The sequence below is a fragment of the Lithobates pipiens genome, unplaced genomic scaffold (genome assembly GCF_037356315.1).
Source record: "Lithobates pipiens isolate NorthernLeopardFrog02 unplaced genomic scaffold, aLitPip1_a1.2 Scaffold_1, whole genome shotgun sequence".
NCBI classification, from domain to species: domain Eukaryota; kingdom Metazoa; phylum Chordata; class Amphibia; order Anura; family Ranidae; genus Lithobates; species Lithobates pipiens.
The window spans coordinates 145,252,176-145,275,444 of record NW_027507685.1 but is presented as its reverse complement, the minus strand read 5'-3'; the positions used below and the strand labels follow the sequence as shown (position 1 = coordinate 145,275,444).

General features: G+C 43.8%; 1 protein-coding gene across 4 annotated transcripts in view; it reads left to right on the top strand.

Moving 5' to 3' along the window:
- Positions 1 to 23,269, top strand: part of ABL1 (ABL proto-oncogene 1, non-receptor tyrosine kinase) — a 379,654-nt gene that overhangs the window by 282,419 nt on the left and 73,966 nt on the right. For all 4 annotated transcript variants that reach the window (XM_077478103.1, XM_077478095.1, XM_077478087.1 and 1 more), the window contains one exon: positions 18,383 to 18,655. In XM_077478103.1, the coding sequence (XP_077334229.1) occupies positions 18,383 to 18,655 (273 nt within the window). The remainder of the gene's footprint in view (positions 1 to 18,382; positions 18,656 to 23,269) is intronic.

Below are 23,269 nucleotides of genomic sequence, written 5' to 3'. Positions count from 1 at the left end.
TTCTGTAATCTGTTAAACTCCTACACTCAAACTGCACTTAATCCTAAAGCAGAACTTTGGCTATACTTAAAGGATAAGTTTACTTTTTTTTTTTTAATGCACATTTTTCTGCAGGTAAAAAAAAATGTGCATTTATTATTATTGTTCTAAGGAGCCTGCAGAGCATTGCACCTGTGATCAGCAGATCCTGGGTGCAATTTCGGGCTCCTGCATAACTGGCAGCCCATCCGGGTAGGCAGTTTCCTGAGAGCAGGAGGAAAAATGGACTATGAGAGCTCTCAATGGACTGACGGAGTTCTCACCAGCGCCCTAGCAGTTGAACTACAAGGCATCAGCTGCAATAGATGGCGATACTTTTACTATGTGATCTAGGAATAGTAGACAGAGAGCCCAGTGCCTATAATTGAAAAAATATTACAGGGGTAAACCAGCCCATGTCAGCAGATTTGGATGGAGACCTATTGAACTGGCTCAGAAATATTAAGGAACCTAATGACAAAGGTTTGAAATGATATTATCTGACAAAAAATATTTTGTGATAGTCCCCATTGCTTATGTATCATCCAGTCTTTTTTCCGGCACAAAAGCTGTTAAATATGTTAAGTATGCCAGAATGAAGCAAAAGAATGTGTATTCTGGCAAAGAGTAGGCAAACCTGCAAAACTGGGTTAATCCTTATGGATTTCTAAAGCTGGCGACTGGGCATAGCAAGAATTTAAATGCTAAATTATTGGATGTGACTTGGCAGAGCTGCGGCTCCGTCTCCGCTTTTCGCAGCAACCACAAACCCCCTTGGCAACCGATCCAAAGAATCCAGCGTGCCTGTAATCTAATTACTCCAGCCTCCTGCCCGTTCTTAGAACATCTTGCAATCTGTTGTAAATAAACAAATACAAAGCTGACATCACTACCGACGGATGGAGCAGAAGGTTAGCTGGGGAGGAATGCACAAGAAGAGGAAACGTGGACACTTTTTTTCCCTGAGGAGTTCTGACCTTCGGAATGGGGCTTCCATGTAATTGTTTATTCCAATTTCCACGTCTGACAACTTTTGCATTCTGTTTAGACTTGCCCTTGAACTTTTTTTTCCTCCAGTTGAACTTCTTTGTAAACAACATGGATTTTTTAAATGTGCCTTTCACCATTTATTGCAAAGTTTGTTATTCCATTCCTTTCACTTCTTTATTACACAACTGCAAATAGTTTTTGTTTTTAGTATATTGAATATGCCTTATTTTTGTTTTTCTACCCTCCCAGTTGCTCATTTCTCACCTAAGTGAGAGTGACGTGCTCTACGACACATCCCAGAGAGCTGCAGGTTAGTATGCAGGTGTCAAATCTCACCATATTTCAGCAATTGATGACCTGCAATGAGTACAGGCAGCATCTGTTTAGGTCATAAAACAGAGATAAGGGTCAGATGAGCTCAATAGCTCAAGCTCAGTCTTTAGCTGACTTGAGGATTGTAGTAAATCTGTGCAGGGTCCTGGTACCCTCTCCTCCGATGGTTGCTCCTATTCCGACTCCCTTCTCTTTTCTGATCATTCAGTCAGGCCATTGGCCACTAAAGCTACATCCTTCCTTTTCTAGAGAGAAATGTTTCTGCCACTATGTCAAGTTCATGGGCAGAATGTCAGTTTTTGTTGAGGCACTGAACTGCACAGGGCATGACATTTACCCTTTAACTTCTCCTCGTGCATCAGTCTTTGACTTTGCCTTGAGCCAGGCACATCGCAAGAAGGGGGAGTCCTTACCTTTTGAGGTAGCAGATAATCATGATAATTGTGATTTCCTCTAAGCTCAAGAAATTTGCTACAATTATTGAAGCTGTATAGCAATGGAGCAGCCAGAGTCTACTCGCCCAAAGGTTTCCAATATAGGGTGTCTAAAATTCTCTGCACCATCTAAAGCCAGGCTCTGATCAAGCTTTACCTGTATGGAGACTGGCCTCACCCAGAGAGGATTTTTTTTTCTCCTCATAAATGTTTCACCTAACAATATCCTGTTTAAAGTATGTTACCTTAGGAAATTAGCAATTCCTGTGATAGTTCTGGAAATGTTATCTTGATAGATCTTCACTGCCCCATGGAGGATAACCCTGTATTTAAAGATCCAGTACATAAAAGGTTAGCTGCCCTCCTTAAAGAGGTTGTAAACCCTTACATGTACCCACTAAAGTGACTAGCCTCTGATGATACATAGAGATGTAACAAATTCTCCTACATCAGCTGTCCCTCTTTTTCTGCAGCCCTCTTTTCTCTACAGCATTCTAAAACACACAGTTGAAATGATTTTTCTCCACTCCAGAAGGCAGAAGGTGGGGATCTGACATAACATACTGCACAGCATTGTGAGAAAAGCTCAGTTTAATATAAGACCTGAGCGAAGGAAATGGATACACCCACTCTACACACACTCATAGGGAAACAGACAGCCTAAGCAGGGAGAAGTGACACTCGGTGCATTGGATTGAGGCAAGTATACAATATAGAAGCATATGCTTTATTCATTTTACATTTCAGAGGTTTACAACCACTTTAAGGCTTTCTTTGCCTTGGTGGGCCTTGATATGCATCACAGTTGTATATATGGCAGTCAGTCAGACCATTGCTGTCTAAGCTAAGTGTATAATATGGAAACCCAGTTTTTTGGATCCTCTTGGCAGAACGTCATGTTCAAGCCCTGTGCATCGTTCCCATCCCAGGCATGGTAGATTGACAGGTCAATGTCTTGATCTGAGGAATGGACTTCTAATATGGAGGTCTTTCAAACACTTTGCCACAAGTGCAGAAAACCAGATGTAGGTGTTCTGGCTTCCTGATTAAGCCACAAACAGAAGAGGTTAGTCCCAAGGTACAAGGAACCTCAAGTGTTTGCAGTAGGCACTCTGTTGATGTTTTGGGATCAGCTCAACCTTATCTATGCTTTTCCATCCCTCCCTCACTTCGTAGCATCGAGAAGAGTCACTTTAACCCCTCCTGTGGCAATTCTGACACTCCTCACACAGATTTTTTTTTCTAGAGAATTGCTTGGAACCCCAAACATTTTATATATAGGTAGATAACAGAGGCCCTATGTACTATAAGGCCGCGTACACACGGGCGGACTGTTCGCCCAACTTTGTCCGCTGAACAGTGTTTCAGCGGACAGTCCGCTCGTGTGTGGGCTTCAGCGGACAGTTTCAGCGGACAGTCTGACGAACAAAGTTTTTCGGAATTTCCGTAAGACAGTCCGCTGAAACTTGGTTTTGTCCGTCCAAACTTGGTTTCAGCGGACAGTCCGCTCGTGTGTAGGCAAGTTGGACGGACTAAGTATCGCGCATGCCCAGAAAGGGTTTACACGGCCGAAGGTTGCATTGCAGTGTATAGGACGTCGTTTTTCTAGTCCCGTCGTATGTGCTGTACACGTCATCACGCTCGTTTTCAGCGGACTGTTCGTTCATCGTGTGTGGTCAAGTCCGTTCATGCAAATTTTGAGCGGACTGCTTGTCGGATTGTTTGACGATCAAAATTGGGGCGAACAGTCCGCCCGTGTGTACGCGGCCTAATGCTATTTTTTACGTCACGCAGTATTTGCACAATAGAATAGAATACAATAAAAAAAAGATATTACACTGAGTAAATAGATACCCAACATGTCGAGCTTTAAATTTGCTTATGCCCGTAGAATGTTAACATTTCGAATGCAGACCCACAATCTAGACTTTATGGAAGATGGTGGGAAGAGAGAGAAAGGAAGGAAAACAGAAAAAGGAGAAAAAAATTGCTAAGGCGATAAACGGCACCCCAGGGTTCCCTTTTCCACTTAATCCCTTAGGCGGATAATTGGATATCACTTACCAACCAACTCAGGAAATGTTTAGTATCTGTAACACAACTGTAAAATCAAATGTACATAAGAGACCTTGATTCCTCTCCTCCTCTCTATGATGACCATGTTTTATGCCTGTATTGCACTACCTTAGCCCACAATTCAGAGTTACAGGGGAGGTCTAGAATTTTTGCTCTTGCTCTAACGTTTCCCTAACGATACCTCACATGTGGTGCGATCACCATTTACATGTGTGCAGGACCTGCGTTTGCATTTGCACATAAGCACGGGGAGCTTTAAATAAATAATGAAAATAAGAAAAAAATCTATCTATTTTTTACATTGTCTCTTTAATTTTTTTTGTATTAACTTTATTGTTATCACAAGGGATGAACAACATTCCTTGTGACAGCATGAGCAGTGAGAGGTCCTGTTTATGGGGTTTTATTTGCGGTCTCTCTCTCTGCTGTGCTGCCTTTGTCACTGATAGCAGCACCCCCCAGGTTCTGCGATTGGATGAGAGTCTCTGAAAAGCTGGGGCCACTGGAATCACTTATGCCTAAAACAGAATCACTGGCTGGTAGACAGGCGGCTAAGCTGATGTCTATCTAATTAGATAGTATAACCAGGTGTAACCATAAGGCAGCCTAAGCATTTGGGGGGTAAAATCTGAATCCCCAGCCACTTGCTGGGGATTAATATTTTTTAACTGCTGCATAAATTTACTTTTAACACACAGGGCTGGGAGTGTGTGTGTGTGTGTGTTTTTTTTTTTCTAAAGCCGACTGTCAACTTTTAATGTGGAAGTAATACAAGCGACTGTGGAGCTGCTGATCATTTCCACAAATTCCGCAATGTTTCATGCCAGAATTGCAAGATTCCAGTGTGGCAGGGATGGTAGAGTGCTGGGAACAGGGATTGCAGGGTGCTGGGTGTCAGGCTGGGCTAAGGGAGGGCAGGGTGCTGGGAGCAGGGATTGAAGGGTGCTGGTATGGCAGGGAGAATGGATGTCAGGGTGTGGGGAGCAGGAATTGCATTGTGCTAGTGTGGCAGGGTGCTGGCAGCAGGGATTGCAGGGTGCTAGTGTGTCAGGGATGGCAGGGTTCTGGGAGCAAGAGTGGCAGGGTGCTTGGATGGCAGTGTACTGGAAATGGGGGCTGGTAGGGTGCTGGGAGCAGAAGTAGCGCAGGTGTTGGGGTGTCAGAGTGCTGGGATCACAGATGTCAGGTTGTTGGGAGCAGGTGTGGCAGGATGTTTGGAGGCCAGGGTACTGGGCGCATGACTAGTAGGGGGCTGGAAGCAAAGGTGGCAGGGTGCTGGGATGCCAGGGTGCTTGCAAGGCAAGCTCATAACACACTGCTGTTTTAGAGGGCAGGGGGATGATGGGAAGATGGTGGGGGGGACAGCTAATATGCAACTTGATAAAAAAAAATAATGCTCTTTAGCAAGCAACATACATTCTACATTAATAACTATGCTACCAAAATTAGTGTGTGCTATAAATTGCCTCCAGCATCGCTCCTGTTTCTTCTTGCTAGAGGCTATTTTGCTGAAGCCCAGAGCCCCTGAACAGCAGTAAATAATAAAGCAGAACTAAACCTGTAACGGTTTTCAACCATCAAACGTCTGGTGTCATAACTAATCACTTATGCAGCATCATGGCAGTTACAGATCAAACAGAAGCAGCTTCCTTGGCTATAAAAGATGAGAGGGTTTCATTTAATTTTAAGACTGTCAGAAGATCAGCCTCTACAAACTTGGCAGTGCCTATAAATGCCTAAAAATGCAAAGCAACTGAGCATGTTCAGAGCAGGGTGAGACAGTGTATTACTGGATTTTAAACAGTAAAGACACTTATTTTTTATGTTTTACATAGCTATACCTGCAAAAGGGTCCAGCCTGAAGTGATCTATCAGGACTTAATTTTCTCACTAAAGTTCCACTTTAAGTGTGTAGCTAATGAAAATGGTTATAACCCTAGAAAGAAAAAAAAATCCTGTTTCTTTAAAGCAGATATACAGCACAGTGCTTGTGCGGTGTCATTTGACCTTTCTATGCTGTTAAAACCTTGGTTGATCCTGTCTGTTCCTGTGTCGCCCTTAGTATGCTGATCCATGATACCATGGTGAGTTTACATGCCTCAATCGTCCCTCTTCCCCCTTCCTCCCTGCCTGTCAGCTCGGGCGTATGGGTGTCAGCCATCTCCTCCCCGCCCCTCACCTCCTGCAATTATGGCTTTAAAATAACCGATCCTAAATCCTGGAAGCCCCTTTCTTACAGAAAGATTAACTGTGCAGTATCTGTGTTTTTAAAAATAATGCAGTGAAAAAACGTATTTCAGAGCACCGCTGTGCGCTCACGTGACCTCCTGCTGCTCTCCATCTGGCTGACGTCAATAGGGAATCTCAGCCCCTCCCACTGTAGTCCTCAGATCGGGCAAGGAGAGCGCCAGAAGGTCACATGAGCGCACATTGGCGTTCAGAAATGAGATATTTCACTGCATAATTTTTCACAAATACAGATACTGCACAGTATATCCTTCTGTAACAGTGGGGATTCCAGGATTTGTTATTTTGTGACTTTACAACCACTTTAATGTGACAGAAGTCACATCCTGGCATGCACACTTGTCTTTCACTGCCAGGCCTTGTCCATAGCGTGTCAGACAGCTGAGGAGGGAAAGGGGAGAAGAGCCCACTGCTGTGTGTTAGAATTTTGTCCTCGGAATACGCGGCTCCCGGGATGTTATTGTCCTTTCAGATTCATTACCACCATTGTTTCGTGGTTGGCTATTTCATTGCTATAAAGCCGTTAAATGTCGGAACTTGTGAGTGTCAGGCTATTAAAGAGGAAGTAAACCCTGATGGGTTTACTTCCTGATTGATTCTCTGCAAAGGTAAAGCATAATGGGCTACTATGCATCGCATAGTAGTCCATTATGTGTCACTTACCTGACATCGGAACCAGCGAAGTCACCGCTGTCCCCTTGTGTACGGAGCCTCCATCTTCTTGGTGGGTCTTGCTGCTCCGGAGCTGTCATTCGTCGGAGCCGCGTTGACGTCACTCCCGTGCATGCGCATGGGAGCTGTCACTCGCAGCATAACGCCGTTAACTGCGGTGCGCTCAGTGCGCCTGCGTGCCGCTGTCCGTGCCTGTCTTTCGCCAAATATCTTCTAAACCGTGTAGGTTTAGGAGATATTTCTTGGACCTACAGGTAAGCCTTAATCTAGGCTTACCTGTAGGTCAAAGTGGTTTGTAAGGGTTTATAACCACTTTAATCGGTCATGATTCACTGTTGATGTATTTTCACCTAGACATCAGCCAGAATGGGAATCATCAGGAAACCTCATCTGATTATGCAAAAGATTTTTCTTTTTGTGTTTATGAAGTACCTGCAGTGTGGCTTCTAAATCAGTTTCCAGAGGATGTGCGTTCTAGCGCAGTATGCTTGTGTAGAAGTGGGGGCATTACTGGAGTAAAGTCATCTCCTGTTCTCCTCACGGCTGCCAACCAATTCTTGGCTGTTCCGCTCTTGTTAAACAAGAATGGGTCTGAACTTGTAATAACAACCCCTTCCCTACCCTGACCATCCTACATATTCAGCACATCATTTGCAAACGATGATTCTCCATACAGCAGCTTGTGCTTTAAGCGCACTTTGAATTTCGCTGTGATCTTTGTTGAAGGGTCAGACTAGAATTAAAGTAGAACTTTTCTTTTTTTCATTTTTGGATAGCGCAAGGGAGGGTAGTAACCACTGTCAGATTGTTTTTCACCATCTGTGTCCCATTGCGGAGATTTTCCTTCACTTCCTGTCCCAAAGCTAAACAGGAAATCCCTGCAAATTAAGGAAATTCTTTGGGGAGCCCCAGGTGACCAGAGCTAGTGTCCCTATTGGAAATTGTCCCCTCTATTACTTTTCTGGGGACAACCCAACATTTGGGATTTTCTTGTACTTTCAAATAAAATGGCTAACAGGACAGGAGGGTGACAGCAATAAAAACCGACAAACGTTACAATCCCTCTCCACTCTATTCATAACATAAAAAAAGTATTGCCTTTAGTTATACTTTCAGACGGAGCCTCCAATTGCCGGTTTGCTAGCTCTGCATGAGCATCCGTGCCTTAATTCGCTTTAGCTATGATCACATGGCCAATACGCCAGAATGTGGTCAAACATTCAGGCCCCATTCACACCTGAGCGATTATCTGCTTGAAGCTCAAAATCGCTGGAGGAGAAAAAAATCAATTATTCTCTATGGAGATGGTTCACATTTCACATGTTCCCATGTCACCTGAAGCTCAAACAAGTTCTGGAGCTTTTTTTGATACTTGAATTGGGCAGATTTGGGCGTTTCTGCGTTTTAATACAATAACAATAAACACCCAAAAATACATTATTAATAATAATAATTAATTTTGTGTTAGGTTTAAGATGTTTAGTTATTTATGATTTTTGTCACTTCGTTACATTTGTTTATTCATTTATTATTCTTATAATAATAATAAAAAAGAATAATAATAAATAACCCTAAACTTAACTCGAACCCCTTACCCTAACGAAAAAACATAAATGAATAAAAGAAGAAATAAAAGCTAATGGAAAAGCTAAAAAGCTAGCAACAAATGATGCAACAGATAACGTTTTTTTCTATTGGCTATTAAAAAAGGCCAAAGCCCAAAAATGCTGCATTCAAATGTGAAAAGGTGCCAAAATTATGCATTAAAAACACGTTAAACGCCAAAAAAGCACTCAGCCGATACGCTCGGGTGTGAATGCAGCCTCATGTAGCCATTTTGGGAAGTACGGAGAATGACATTTTTTTTTTATCTTCTTTAGACCTTGTTCATACCATGTGCAGAGATGTGAGTTTTTCTGCAGCTGTCTCTGCGAGGACACACAGAAAACAATTGTTCTCTATGTGTCCTGTTCACACCACAACACTGGTATCATTTGCTTATTTTTTTCTGTGCAGAAATCTGCAACATGTATGCCGTTTTCTGCGCAGGAAAAAAACTCGCATGACATCTTCACTGTGGTGTGAACAAGACACATAGAGAACCATTTTTTTTTCCATCAGTTTTTATGCATATATGATGTGAACGAGACCTTAAGCCTAGTACACACGGGCCAAATGTCGGGGCATCGCCCAGTTCAATATAAACCAGCCGACATTCTGCCTGTGTGTACTGCAGTCAGTGTCTGACGGAAGCCGTCTGACTTCTGTAGAAGGTGCGTGACCAAATAAAGGTCTCCCGATCAGCTCTCTCAGCCAATGGCTGGGAGTAGGGCTGAAACAACTAATCGATTATTAATTGATTACTGTTTTTATAATCGATTAATTGGCCAGTAACATAATGGGGTTAAAAAAATGAAAATGAGCCCTTTCAGTACAAAAGAGCAAATCACTACTGTAAATATTACTTTCACAGTTCTACGGTAAAAAAAACACCTTACAGTAGTGATTATCTGATAATTTTCGTTTTTTAACCCCATTATGTTACTAAACGTCTTAGGCCTAGTTCACATCTATGTGTTTTGGTGCTTTTTGCAGAAACACACTACAGTTCATTTACATGGTTTCCTATGGGACACATTCACATCTGTACTTTTTTCAGCCGCTGGGTATTTAGAAAAGATTTGATCTCTGAGTCTGATATTTACCAAATTCATCCTTTAATAGTATATATCCTCTAATAGAGTATATACAGTATATATCCTCTAATAGTGTATATACCGTATAGCTCCTTTTATAGTGGTATACACAGTATATCTATTCTAAGAGTATATACAGTATACTTACCATATAGTTGGTTATTTTTTTACCACTGCATTCAGAGATATTTAGGCCTCATGCACACAAACGTTTTCACAGCCGCTTTTTTGAGCGTTTTTTGCAGCTTCAAAACGCCTGTCCATGTTAGTCTATGGCTTCATGCCCACCTAGGGGTTTTTGAGCTGCAAATGGCATAGGCGTTTTTAAGCTGTAAAAAAAAACCAGAAACAGTGCGTTCCGTGGCGCAGAGCTAGAGCTGTAAAAACGCGAATCGCGCATAAACGCGTAACATATTTTCTTTGTTTCCTGAGTGCTATAGCCAAGAGATGTGTTTCGCCAATGCAAAACGTGGTAAAAATTGCGTTTTTAACGCCGATTTTTCAAGGCGTCGGAGCTAGCTTTGCAGCCAGTTTTTTAAAACGTCCATGTGCATGAGCACTTAAGAATAAATTGCCTTTTTTTTTTTTTTAATGTTGCATATTAACTAAATTATACACCACAGTTTTTCTTAAGATTATTGACTGATTAAACGATTAATTGAAACCATAATCCGCCAACTAATCGGCCAACTAATGGATTAGGAAAATAATCGTTAGTTGCAGCCCTAGCTGAGATTGCTGACCAGAGTGTTCTGGCGGGGGGGCTGGTTCCTGCTTCTCCCTGCCAAAACATAATCGCACAGCAGGGGAGATCACTGTAGTAACATCACACAGTTAGTACAACCTCCTCAGTTTTTTTTTATTTTTATTTTTTCATTCAGCCCGCAGTCCCCATGTCAGAACACCAGGGAAGATCGCTGGACTAACATTGCATAGTTGGTACTGCGAATTCTCTGTGAGCCCTGCTGGGTTGAACAGAAAAAAAAAATACTAGTGTGTACTAGGCCTTAAAGAGGAACTTTACTCCCCCTCGCACCCCCTGACCCAATTCTCCGCCCCAAGCTCCTGTATTTTTTTCCTCTGAGTTATTCATAATAAACATAAATGCACAATGATGCAATGGAGATCTGTAGGGATCTGAACCCGGGCCTGCACCGCCATTTCTTTCTCTGACAGCATAATGAGGGCAGGTTCTTGCAGCTGGCACCCCTGATGATTTAAAAGTACCGTGGTGCATTTTTTTTATTTTTAGAGTGCCAGCTGCAAAAAAAAAAAAAACAGAAGAGATGACCTGCCCCCTGGGATGTAGGGGGCTGCAGCAACAAATACTGTACATCATGCTCACCTAGGCAAGAATCCAGCATGTGGAGGGACCGAAAAAGAAAATATCTGATTGTAAGATAGGAGGGGAGGGGGGAAGAAATGGAATGACAGAAGGTGAGTAGGAAGGGTGACTGTCCACTTTAACCTTTAATCTTTACCAATCTTCCTCAACATGCAAGCTGTAGCAATGCAATGCTAATCCATTCTTCACTACTTTGTTCATTACTATCCAAAAAGAAAACCTTTGAGAGACTAGAGTCTGCCAATGTTGATCCTTCCTTTGCAAAATGCTCATTACCTGGCAGTCAAATGTTTTGGCTTTAAAGTGGAACTAAGTTGCAGAAAACTGCAAGCAGGCAGTTTATTATGGAGGAGATCTGCAATGCACACGCTGACTGACTCCTGTACACATCGCCGGGTGATGTCATTCCCCAATGACCAATCAAGAAGCCAAAAACCGGCTCTTGGGGAGGAGGTGACAGCAGCCGGTGAGGTGAGGAAGGTGGAGGTATACCTTTAGGTCACTTTAATACATTACTGTTTTCACGTGTAACAAAGCCAGACAAGTATTTTTTTTAGAAGGAGGTCACCATTGTCAGACTAGGAGTTTCTCTCATTATGGTACTTTAAAGGGGCTTCATCATCTTCTAGTTTATGTATATCCTAACAATGAACTTCCCTTTTTTTCTCACTTTTAGTTGGTTTGTTTTTGTTATATCTGTGCCATAAGTGCTTAAAATACTTGTTTATCTTGTCAGAAATCTAGCGAGCCGATTCCTTCCTGTACACTTGCACTGCACTCTCATTGGTTGCATAATATGTAGCTCTCTGTGGACTACAGAACACCTTCCCTCTCTGTTATAAAGATGATGAGAGGGGGCTGGCCTGCAGTCCTTAAACACTTTCTGTTCTGGGGTGCCAATGCCACTCCTCCATAGATACAATACAAGAGAGCGAGTTTTGTTGCTCTAAGATGGGATCGCCAAGTGAAACTAGAAGGGGGAGGGGGCTAAGCATAAAAAACTGGTAAGCGTTAGTATATCGTTTTTCATTTTTATTTAAATATAATTTAGATGCAATTCCAATCACTGTACTCTCAGAGCTGATCAACGCGTTCCGTTCTTTCCAAACTCTTATTTTTCTTCATTTTCATTACAATAAAACTGGGTGATCCTGCCATAAAGGCCTTCGTTTAAACCCTTCTGTTATAAGGTGACAGTTGTCTTTTGCATTGTTACCCTGTCACCTGCATCCTTGGTGGAGGCTGTCACTATTTGGAAGCTGATCCAGAGCAGTGTTATGACCTGAAGAGAGGTCATGGCTGAAAAAGGCTGAGCATGATCAGCAGCACTGAGATAAAAAACAAGTACAAATATTTTTTTCTGAATATTTTCCTTGGTCTTTTCTAAGTCACTTGGGTTGATAATGTCATCCAGTTATGGTTTGGATCCACTTAGAGAAAGTTGCTACTATTGAGTAATGGAGAATGGTCCCTGCAGACCCTTGGACTAATTCTGCCAATTCCTTTAAAATGCGGGGCAGGCCCTGGGTATGAGAGTTGTGGACACATTCTTTATTATTGCTTTATTTATAAGAAAATAAAGGACGGCACAAATTTCTAGTGCGTTACCTCCAACACCATACAATTTATTAAGACGCTAAAACCATACTCACAAACATGAGGAAATCACAAGCATATACAGTGCCTTGCGAAAGTATTCGGCCCCCTTGAACTTTTCAACCTTTTGCCACATTTCAGGCTTCAAACATAAAGATATAACATTTTTATTTTTTGTGAAGAATCACCAATAAGTGGGACACAATTGTGAAGTGGAACGAAATCTATTGGATTTTTGAAACTTTTTTAACTAATAAAAAAATAAAAAGTGGGGCGTGCAAAATTATTCGGCCCCCTTGCGTTAATACTTTGTAGAGCCACCTTTTTCTGCGATTACAGCTGCAAGTCGCTTGGGGTTTGTCTCTATCAGTTTTGCACATCGAGAGACTGAAATTCTTGCCCATTCTTCCTTGCAAAACAGCTCGAGCTCAGTGAGGTTGGATGGAGAGCGTTTGTGAACAGCAGTTTTCAGCTCTTTCCACAGATTCTCAATTGGATTCAGGTCTGGACTTTGACTTGGCCATTCTAACACCTGGATACGTTTATTTGTGAACTATTCCTTTGTAGATTTTGCTGTATGTTTGGGATCATTGTCTTGTTGGAAGATAAATCTCCATCCCAGTTTCAGGTCTTTTGCAGACTCCAACAGGTTTTCATCCAGAATGGTCCTGTATTTGGCTGCGTCCATCTTCCCCCTCAATTTTAACCCTCTTACCTGTCCCTGCTGAAGAAAAGCAGGCCCAAACCATGATGCTGCCACCTCCATGTTTGACAGTGGGGATGGTGTGTTGAGGGCGATGAGCTGTGTTGCTTTTACGCCAAACATATCGTTTTGCATTGTGGGCAAAAAGTTTGATTTTGGTTTTATCTGACCAGAGCACCTTCTTCCACATGTTTGGTGTGTCTCCCAGGTGGCTTGTGGCAAACTTTAGATGAGACTTTTTATGGATATCTTTGAGAAATGGCTTTCTTCTTGCCACTCTTCCATAAAGGCCAGATTTGTGCAGTGTGCGACTGATTGTTGTCCTATGGACAGACTCTCCCACCTCAGCTGTAGTTCTCTGCAGTTCATCCAGAGTGATCATGGGCCTCTTGGCTGCATCTCTGATCAGTCTTCTCCTTGTCTGAGCTGAAAGTTTAGAGGGATGGCCAGGTCTTGGTAGATTTGCAGTGGTCTGATACTCCCATTTCAAAATGATCGCTTGCACAGTGCTCCTTGGGATGTTTAAAGCTTGGGAAATCTTTTTGTATCCAAATCCGGCTTTAAACTTCTCCACAACAGTATTACGGACCGGCCTGGTGTGTTCCTTGGTCTTCATGATGCTCTCTGCGCTTTCAACAGAACCCTGAGACTATCACAGAGCAGGTGCATTATACAGAGACTTGATTACACACAGGTGGATTCTATTTATCACCATCAGTCATTTAGGACAACATTGGATCATTCAGAGATCCTCGCTGAACTTCTGGAGTGAGTTTGCTGCACTGAAAGTAAAGGGGCTGAATAATTTTGCACGCACCACTTTTCAGTTTTTTATTTGCTGAAAAAGTTTAAAATATCCAATAGATTTCGTTCCACTTCAGAATTGTCCCACTTGTTGGTGATTCTTCACAAAAAATTAAAATGTTATATCTTTGTTTGAAGCCTGAAATGTGGCAAAAGGTTGAGAAGTTCAAGGGGGCCGAATACTTTCGCAAGGCACTGTAAGGTGCCTTGAAAAATTATTTATACCCCTTGACGTTTTCTACATTTTGTCACGTTACAACCAAAAATGTAAATGTGTTTTATTGGAATTTTACGTAATAGACCAACACAAAGTGGCACATCATTGTGAAGTGGAAGGAAAATTATAAATTGTTTTCAAAAGGTTTTACAAATATCTGAAAAGTGTGGTGTGTGTTGTATTCAGCCCCCTTTTACTCTGGTACCCCTAACTAAAATCGAGTGGAACCAGTTGCCTTAAGAGGTCACCTAATTAGTAAATAAAGTCCAGTGTGTGAAATTTAATCTCCATATAATTACAGCTGTTCTGTGAAGCCCTCAGAGTTTTTTTTAGAAGAACCTTTGTGAACAAACAGCATCTTAAAGGCCAAGAAACATACCAGATAGGTCAGGGATAAAGCTGTGGAGAAGTTTAAAGCAGGGTTAGCTTATAATAACAATATCCCAAGCTTTGAACAAATCATGAAGCATTGTTCAATTGATCTTTCAAAAATGGAAAGAGTATGGCCCAACTGCAAACCTACCAAGACATGGCTGTCCACCTAAACTGACAGGCTGGGTAGGGAGAGCATTAATCAGAGAAGCAGCCAAGAGGCCCATGGGAACTCTGGAGGAGCTGCAGAGATCCACAGTTCAGGTGGGAGAATCTGTCCACAGGGCAGCTATTAGTCGTGCACTCCACACATCTGGCCTTTATGGAAGAGTGACGAGAAGAAAGAAAGCCATTGTTGATAGAAAACCATAAGAAGTCCTTCTGTTTGTGAGAAGCTATGTGGGGGACAGAGCAAACATGGAAGAAGGTGCTCTGGTCAGCTGAGACCAAAATAAAACTTTTTGCCCTAAAAGCAAAATGCTACTTTGTGGTGGAAAACTAACACTGCACATCACCCTGACAACACAGTTCCCACTGAAACATGGTGGTGACAGAATCATGTTGTGGGGCTGCTGTTCTTCAGCAGGGACAGGGAAGCTGGTCAAAGTTGATGGCAAGATGGAGGGAGCCAAATTCAGGGCCATCTTAGAAGAAAACACAACATTATATAGTATATATCATCCATTAACCTCTTATCATACATATACCATATTGACAGCGCTAAATATCAAAAACAAAATAATATACTTAAAAGGGTGACAGTTCCGTAATTATCAAAGAAGAAACTTTAGAAATTTTCATGAAAGTCCCAAACATATAAGCATGAGTTTTCAGCTAAAATATTCACACGCTGGAAGAACAGAAAAGAAAGTCCATCTCCAAGATAGAACCACCAGTGCGTAGAAACTTGACAGCCGGTGCCACCCCTTATGGTAATGAACTCACCAGAACACTGAGGGTTAACAGGCCCATCGTCACCAATAGTAATAGTTATTTCACTGGTTTCTCTATGGAGAATCTTCTTATCACACCCACAATCAAGAGGTTCTCAACAGCGGTAATAAAGGTTCCTTGATATCCTAACAGCAACACCTTTCCTGGTTTTTGGAGCTTTACTCACAGCAGATTCACATGTGGAAAACGACAAAAGACATGTTCCATAGTGCAAACCGCTTTATTAGATTAAAAATTCTCATGCGCAAATAAAACATACGTACACAATCATAAGTTGATAAACTCGTTCACAATGATATCGCTAGCAGTGCGATCAGATTTGTCTCACCGCAGTCCTGAGCGTCTCAGATCTTATACAAACTCAGCGTCCACGGCGGGTCCCGGGCGAACATTCAAACCGACTGCTCTGTAGTGACGTATAGCTGCTTGGTCACGCCCATACGCGGTTCTTCACTACGTCTTCGTCCGTGGGCGTGGCCAAGCAGCGCAGCTCATACGTTTAAATATACAATCGGGGCGGAGAGCCGGCTCTTAGACACTCCTCCGTCCGGCCCCCTCAACTCCCTCATTCGTATCAAATGCGGAAACAATTGGGACACGCCGTGCAAGCCATCACCATGCCAACGAGCCTAAACAAACAGTGACCCAGAAGGACAAGAAAACCTGTTAGTCTGCAAAAGACTTGAGACTGGGGTAGAGGTTCACCTTCCAGCAGGACAACAACCCTAAACATACAGCCAGAGATACAATGGAATGTTTTAGATCAAAGCATATTCATGTGTTAGAATGGCTTAGTCAAAGTCCAGACTTAAATCCAATTGAGAATCTGTGGCAAGACTTGAAAATTGCTGTTCAGACGCTCTCCATCCAATCTGACAGAGCTTGAGCTATTTTGCAAAGAAGAATGGCCAAAAATTTCACTTTCTCAATGTGCAAAGCCAGTAGACACCTACCCAAAAAGACTTGCAGCTGTAATTGCAGTGAAAAGTGGTTCTACAAAGTATTGACTTGGGGCTGAATATATATAAATATAAATATATATATATATATATATATATATATATATAGTATGAGTAAATGTAAGATGTTTAGTTATCTGAGAAGTTGAACTCACTGATTGCTATTGGTTACTGCACTTTGTACAGTAACAGAATGTTCTGCAGTCACACTGAGCCTGGAAATTATGCAATCAGTTCTGTTGGCAGCTGTGAGACAGCTTGACCATGTGTGCCCTAAAAGCAATACACATCACCTGCTGTGATTTAAAGGAAACCTCTCATGGAAGATATGCGTTTGCTGCTATTGGTACCCTTGTTCTGGAAATGTTGGTTTTCCTAAAGCAGTAGGGCTAAAGCTCTTTTGGCCATACCTCTCCTGTAGGTCACAGGCGTGCAGTTCATTCTGCCCTCCTGTGACTCATATTCAGCTGACCATTGGATAAAGAATGCTGTCAGCTGATGGCACTCAGTCGCTCCAGACTCTGATGGGATCTCAACTTTAATGTCGAGATCCACCCAGATGCTTGGATGCCAGTTGGCTCAGACTCTCAGCGCACCACCTAGAGCATAAACCAGCAGCTCTCTCCCCCTGCACAGCCCAGTGTTGTGTTGAATGCTGTCCCCCCATCGGATAAGGTCTACCCTGTACTGCGCTTGCGTGGTACGGAAGACAAGGAGACGCCAAAAGTCTCCCAAGATGAACGGCGCCTGTGCACTGAGTCCAGGTTCAAGCCCCACTATCCAAGTGGACATAGAGTTAGAATAAAAAATTGCAGAGCGAAGCGAGGCCGTGCCCGAAGTGTGGCGAGCGAAGCAAGCCCGTGAGGGGCCCTGTAATAAGTACTACCGTATGTCCACTTGGATGGTGGGGCTGGAACCTGGACTTAGTGCGTAGGCGCCATTCATCTTCGGAGACTTTCGGCATCTCCTTGTCTTCTGTTCTGAGCAAGCGTTGTGCCTACGCAGTACGGGGTCGACACTATCCGATGGGGGGACCGCTTTTGGCAGGACGCTGGCATTCCAAGGGGCACTGGAGGGGCAGAGCAGAATGCCAGTGACTGACAGTTAACAATTCTTTGCTCACTGAATACAGAGAACCAAGCAATCAGCTTTCTTTGATCGCTCAGTTCTCGGTCTTAGAGGCAGCGGGGACAAATGCAGAACCCTATCGGTGCTGCATCCACCTAGGTGAGTATATGTGTGTTGTTTTTTTTTCCAAAACCCATCCTCCTTATTTAAGGCTTCATTCACACTAGTGGGATTTCAGATGAGTCGCACAGAATCGCATGACAATGGAAATTGCATTGTTTTCAATATTTCATGCATCGATGCGACTCAGCACAGTGTGATTTTGGAAAAGGTTCCTGTAGTACTTTGGTGCGATTCCATTGCTATTTTGGCCCCATAGCATATCCAGATCTTATCAAAGTTGCATCCAAGTCGCAATACATAGTCACACTGAAAATCTGATCAACGACAGATCATAGCCGTGTAAATTTTGCCTAAAAGAACAAAGTAAACGCTTACCTTTCCTTCTGCTAGTGCTGCTGAACACCACTGAGTTTCAGAGAAGTAATGCCCTGAATTCTGCTGGGAGGATCGATCTCCTGGCTCACTCCCGGCACTTAATGGTTCATCCTGCTGACCTTCATACATTGCAGGATACAGTGGTGACTTTGAGGTCAGAAGAAGGAACCAGTGAGAGCTGCAGGGGACCAGGAGATTGACATTCCTGGCATTGTCAGTTTCCCAGAGGTCTAAAGGAATTGATTTCAGAACATTGGGGTTGTGTTTGACGTCCAAAGAAAGCAGAAATTTTTTTTTTTTTTATATATATATATATATATATATATATACAGATCAAGCTTTTCAAACTATCTTTAGGGTCACTTTAATGTTATTTCTTTTATTTTTTTCTCGCACTCAGCTTTATGTGTCATCAGATAGTCGATTTAACACACTGGCAGAGCTGGTCCACCATCACTCCACGGTGTCTGACGGACTAATTACCACACTGCACTACCCAGCTCCAAAACGCAACAAGCCCACTATCTATGGTGTGTCGCCCAACTATGACAAGTGGGAGATTGAGAGGACGGACATCACTATGAAGCACAAGCTGGGTGGCGGTCAATATGGAGAAGTTTATGAGGGCGTGTGGAAAAAGTACAACTTGACTGTGGCGGTAAAGACTTTGAAGGTATGAATTTTATCTTTGGCTCCTGTCGTAACTGTGGGATTTACCTGCCTGGCAGAATGCAGTCTGTTTTTTGTTGAGCATTGTGTTGCAGTCGCACATTGGTGAGCGTTCATACCTTGCTGTTCTTGAACCTATTTCCAGTAGTAGAGCCTTACTTGTTTAGTTTTCCTTCCCATACTATCGTTTCCTCTTGCAGCTTCACACTTTTATAACTAAGAGGATATTGATACCAAGACCAGACTTCCCATTGCCAGTATGAATCTGTTAATAGGAAATGAATGGCTCATTTATACTATGCCTGCCGCTACCCCTGATCAGCCCCAATTCATGCACCTTCACACCTCAGATCTACCCCAATTCACCTGCTCATCTGTCCCACCACTGTACCCCCCTGCTCATCTGTCCCACCACATTAACCCCCTGTAAATCTGCCCCACCACTGTAACCCCCTGCTCATCTGCCCCACATATGTACCCCCTTTCTCATCTGCCCCACCACTGTAGCCCCTTTCTCATCTGCCCCACCACTGTAACCCCTTTCTCATCTGCCCCACCACTGTAACCCCTTTCTCATCTGCCCCACCACTGTAACCCCTTTCTCATCTGCCCCACCACTGTAACCCCTTTCTCATCTGCCCCACCAGTGTACCCGATTTCTCATCTGCCCCACCAGTGTACCCCCTTTCTCATCTGCCCCACCAGTGTACCCCCTTTCTCATCTGCCCCACCAGTGTACCCGATTTCTCATCTGCCCCACCAGTGTACCCCCTTTCTCATCTGCCCCACCAGTGTACCCCCTTTCTCATCTGCCCACCACTGTACCCCCTTTCTCATCTGCCCCACCACTGTACTACCCTGAACATCTGCTCCCCCACTCTACCTCCACATCTGTTACACCTCTGTTCCCCCTTTCTTCTACCACACCACTGTAACCCCCTGCTCATGTGTTCCACTGATGTACCGCCTTTCTCCTCACACCCCTCTGCACATCTGCCCCACTTCTGTACCCCCCTGCTCCTCTGCCCCACCGCTGTAACCTCCTCCTCATCTGCCCCACCAATGTACCTTCCTTATCCTCTGCCCCACCTCTGTACCCCCTGCTCTTCTGCCCAACCACTGTAACCCCCTGTTCATCTGTCCCGCCAATGAACTTCCTTTCACATCTGCCCCACTACTGTTACCCCATTGCTCTTCTGTCCCACCGTTGAACCCCCTTCTAATTTTTTTCACCACTGTGACCCCTTTATCATCCCTCTTACCACTACCTCCTGCACATCTGCCCCAGCACTGTAAAGCCCCTGTTCATCTACCCCATCAATGTACTCCTTTTCTCATCTGCCCCACCACTGTACCTCCCTGCACATCTGCTCCACCGCCATATCCCCGTGCTTTTCTGTCTTACTACTGAATCGCCTTCTCATCTGTCCTAACACTGAACTCGTCTGCCCTACCACTGTAACACGTATCATCTGCCCCACCAATGTACCTCCTGCACATCTGTCTCACCTCTGTTCCCCCTGCTCTCCTGCCCCACTACTGTAACCCCCTGCTCATCTGCTCCACTACTGTACCCTCTTCTCATATATGACATGCAGAGTGGTGAAAGGAAGTAGAGATGACACATCTACCTGTCCTGGCATACTCATCATGTTGATCCAACTCTCGCATCCAGCCCACATGCTTGTATGTGATGTACGTGATATCACATCTAAGCATCTGGAATGAATGCGCAATGATGAGCTCAGATCAGGGGCATTTTCTGAAAGTTGCGCCCCGGCAGCTGAAAAAAAGTGTGACATGAAGCGCAGCAACAGAAGTTGGCGGAGACAAGGTTGTACTGTGGCTGCAGACAGAGGTGCAAGATCTGTAGAATGAGTTCTGTCGATCTCCCTGCTGCAACAGGGGAGGGGGCTGATGCGCCTCTCTGTGGCTGCACAGAGAAGTGCAGGAGGAGTGCTGTCGTCCTCTCTGCTGCCATCTGCCGAGAAGGCAGAGAAGCGTGGGATACTGTGACTGCAGGAGAGGTGCGAGGGCCACATGAAATGTCTTAGCGGGGGCCACGTTTTGCCCGTAGACCTTGTATTTGACACGTGTGAACCATTGTTTTAAAGCAAGCCTAAAAAACGCCTTACAACCACACATGCTCAGTACTTCTTAGATGACACAAATTTGGAGCGAACACAGCCAAGCTTCAATTGACATCAGCTTAAGCTGCTGTTTGTGTAGCTGATATAGGGACATTAGATTGCAAGCTTGTGTGAGGACAGTGACTAATGTAAATGGTTAATCCTACTCGGTAATGTTATATGGAATATGCCACTATGCAAAGGTTTTCATATCTTGGTTAAAGCGGGAGTCCGCCGGGAGTCCGCGTTTTTTTTTTTTTTTTTTTTTTAAAGCCAGCAGCTACAAATACTGCAGCTGCTGACTTTTAAAATAGTGACACTTACCTGTCCAGCGCGCCCGCGATGTCGGCACCCGAAGCCGATCTCTAGGCCGTCTTTTGGGTGCTGCCGCCGCCATCTTGGGTATGGGAATCAGGAAATGGAGCCTTTCGGCTTCATTTCCCGGTTCCCTACTGCGCATGCGCGAGTCGCGCTGCGCAATAAGGACGGTCCCTTGCGGAAAGGGGCGGGCACTTGCGGAAAGGGGCGTAATCTACGCCCCTTTCCGCAGAGAAATTATGAGAATGCGTATCGGCCTAAACTGAGGGAAAAAAATGTTTTTTTATATATTTTTGGGGGATATTTATTATAACGAGGGAAAATATAATGTATTTTTTTCAAAATTGTCGCTCTATTTTTGTTTATAGCGCAAAAAATAAAAACCGCAGGGGTGATCAAATACCACCAAAAGAAATCTCTATTTGTGGGGAAAAAAAGGACGTAAATTTTGTTTGGGAGCCACGTCGCACGACTGCGCAATTGTCAGTTAAAGCGACGCAGTGCCGCATCGCAAAAAGTGGTCTGTTCTTTGACCAGCAAAATGGTCCGGGGCTGAAGTGGTTAAACAAGCTCCTTCTCCAGTGTCAGGGGCATCAGCCAAGTTCAAGAGGTAATCCTCAGGGTCAAGCCCAGGGACAAAAGAAACCTACAGGCAAGATACTAAAGCCTCCTTATGAGGGGGTGCCCTTGCTTGCTCGGGGGGGGGGGGGGGGGGGGCAGGGACTTCTGCATTTCTCAAGGATCTGGCAGAAAACATGTCAAGACAGATGGATGGCTTGTTCAATAGCTCCAGAGTACAATCTGGGGTTTCAAGAGTTCTGTCTCCTCGTTTTCTCAGATCAAACGTTCCTAAAGATCAGAGAAAAATAAGTCTCTTTCTAGCATTGGACCATCCTTTGGCAAAGAGTAGTCATGCTGGTGAAAGAGCTGGGGTTGAGGTTTTATTCAAACCTTCTTTCACTGCAAAATCGACTGGAGATATCAAGCCCATTCTGGATCTCGAGAATCTAAACCGGTTCCTGGATATCCGCTCTTTTTCACATGGAGTCAATCTAATCAGTTGTCTCCATCCTACAAGGAGGAGAACTTTTGGCATCAAGGGTGCATACCTCCATGGGCATATTTCCCCACTCACCAGTAATATCTACTTCAAGGTAGAAAATCTTCATTTTCAGTTTGTAGCTCTGCTTTTCGGTCTAGCTACGGCACCTTGAGTGTTTACGGAGGTTCTGGACCCCCCTCTAGCCAGATTAAGGGCCCAAGGTATAATGATTATAGTTTACCTAGACGATCGGCTCTTGATGGACCAGTCGGTAGCCCACTTAGACCAAAGTATGGTCACCACATTCAACTACCTGGAATACCTAGGTTGGATTCTAAACCTAGAGAAATCTTCCTTAAAACCATTAAGGAGGTTATGGGTCTGTTCATGGATACACCCAGAAAAGGGTGTTCTTACCCCAGGCAAAGATCAGCGCCATAAAGCAACTGATAAGGGGGTCGAAGCAAGATGAATCCTATTCAGCTTGAATGAGGAAAAGATGGTGGCTTCGTTAAATGCCGTTCTTTATGCTCAGTTTCATTCGAGACTGCTACCAAACATCTCAACAACATATCTTATCGGCTTGGAACGAGAGGGTTCAAGCTTTAGATTTTCCAATGTGTCTGACTCCAAAGGTGCCGCGGAGCCTCAGTTTATGGTTAATCAAAAATCTGCAAAAGAGAAAATCCTTCCTACCGTTACCTGGGAATTGGTAACAATGTACTCCAACCTTTTTTAGGTTGGGGAGCAGATCAGAAATGACCTTGCCCATTACCATTCTACAGATCCAGGCAGAGCAATTGGTCCCGAGGGCCTGGACATTTAATTTATGGAGTTATCCTGTCAGGATCCAATCCGACAATGCCACAGCAGTGGCCTATATCAATCACCAAGGGGGCAAAAGATGTTGTGTGGCCCAGAAAGGTGAATCATATCCTATCTTGGGCAGAAAACGATGTACCTTGCCTATCGACAGTTTTTCATTCTAGGGATAGAAATTTGTCAGGCGCTCTATTTTGAGTCGCCAGCAGTTGTTCCCGGGAAAATGGTTCCTTCATCCCGATATCTTTCTGACAATAGGTCAAAGATGGAGGATCCCAGACGTAGATCTGTTTGCGTCCAGGTTCAA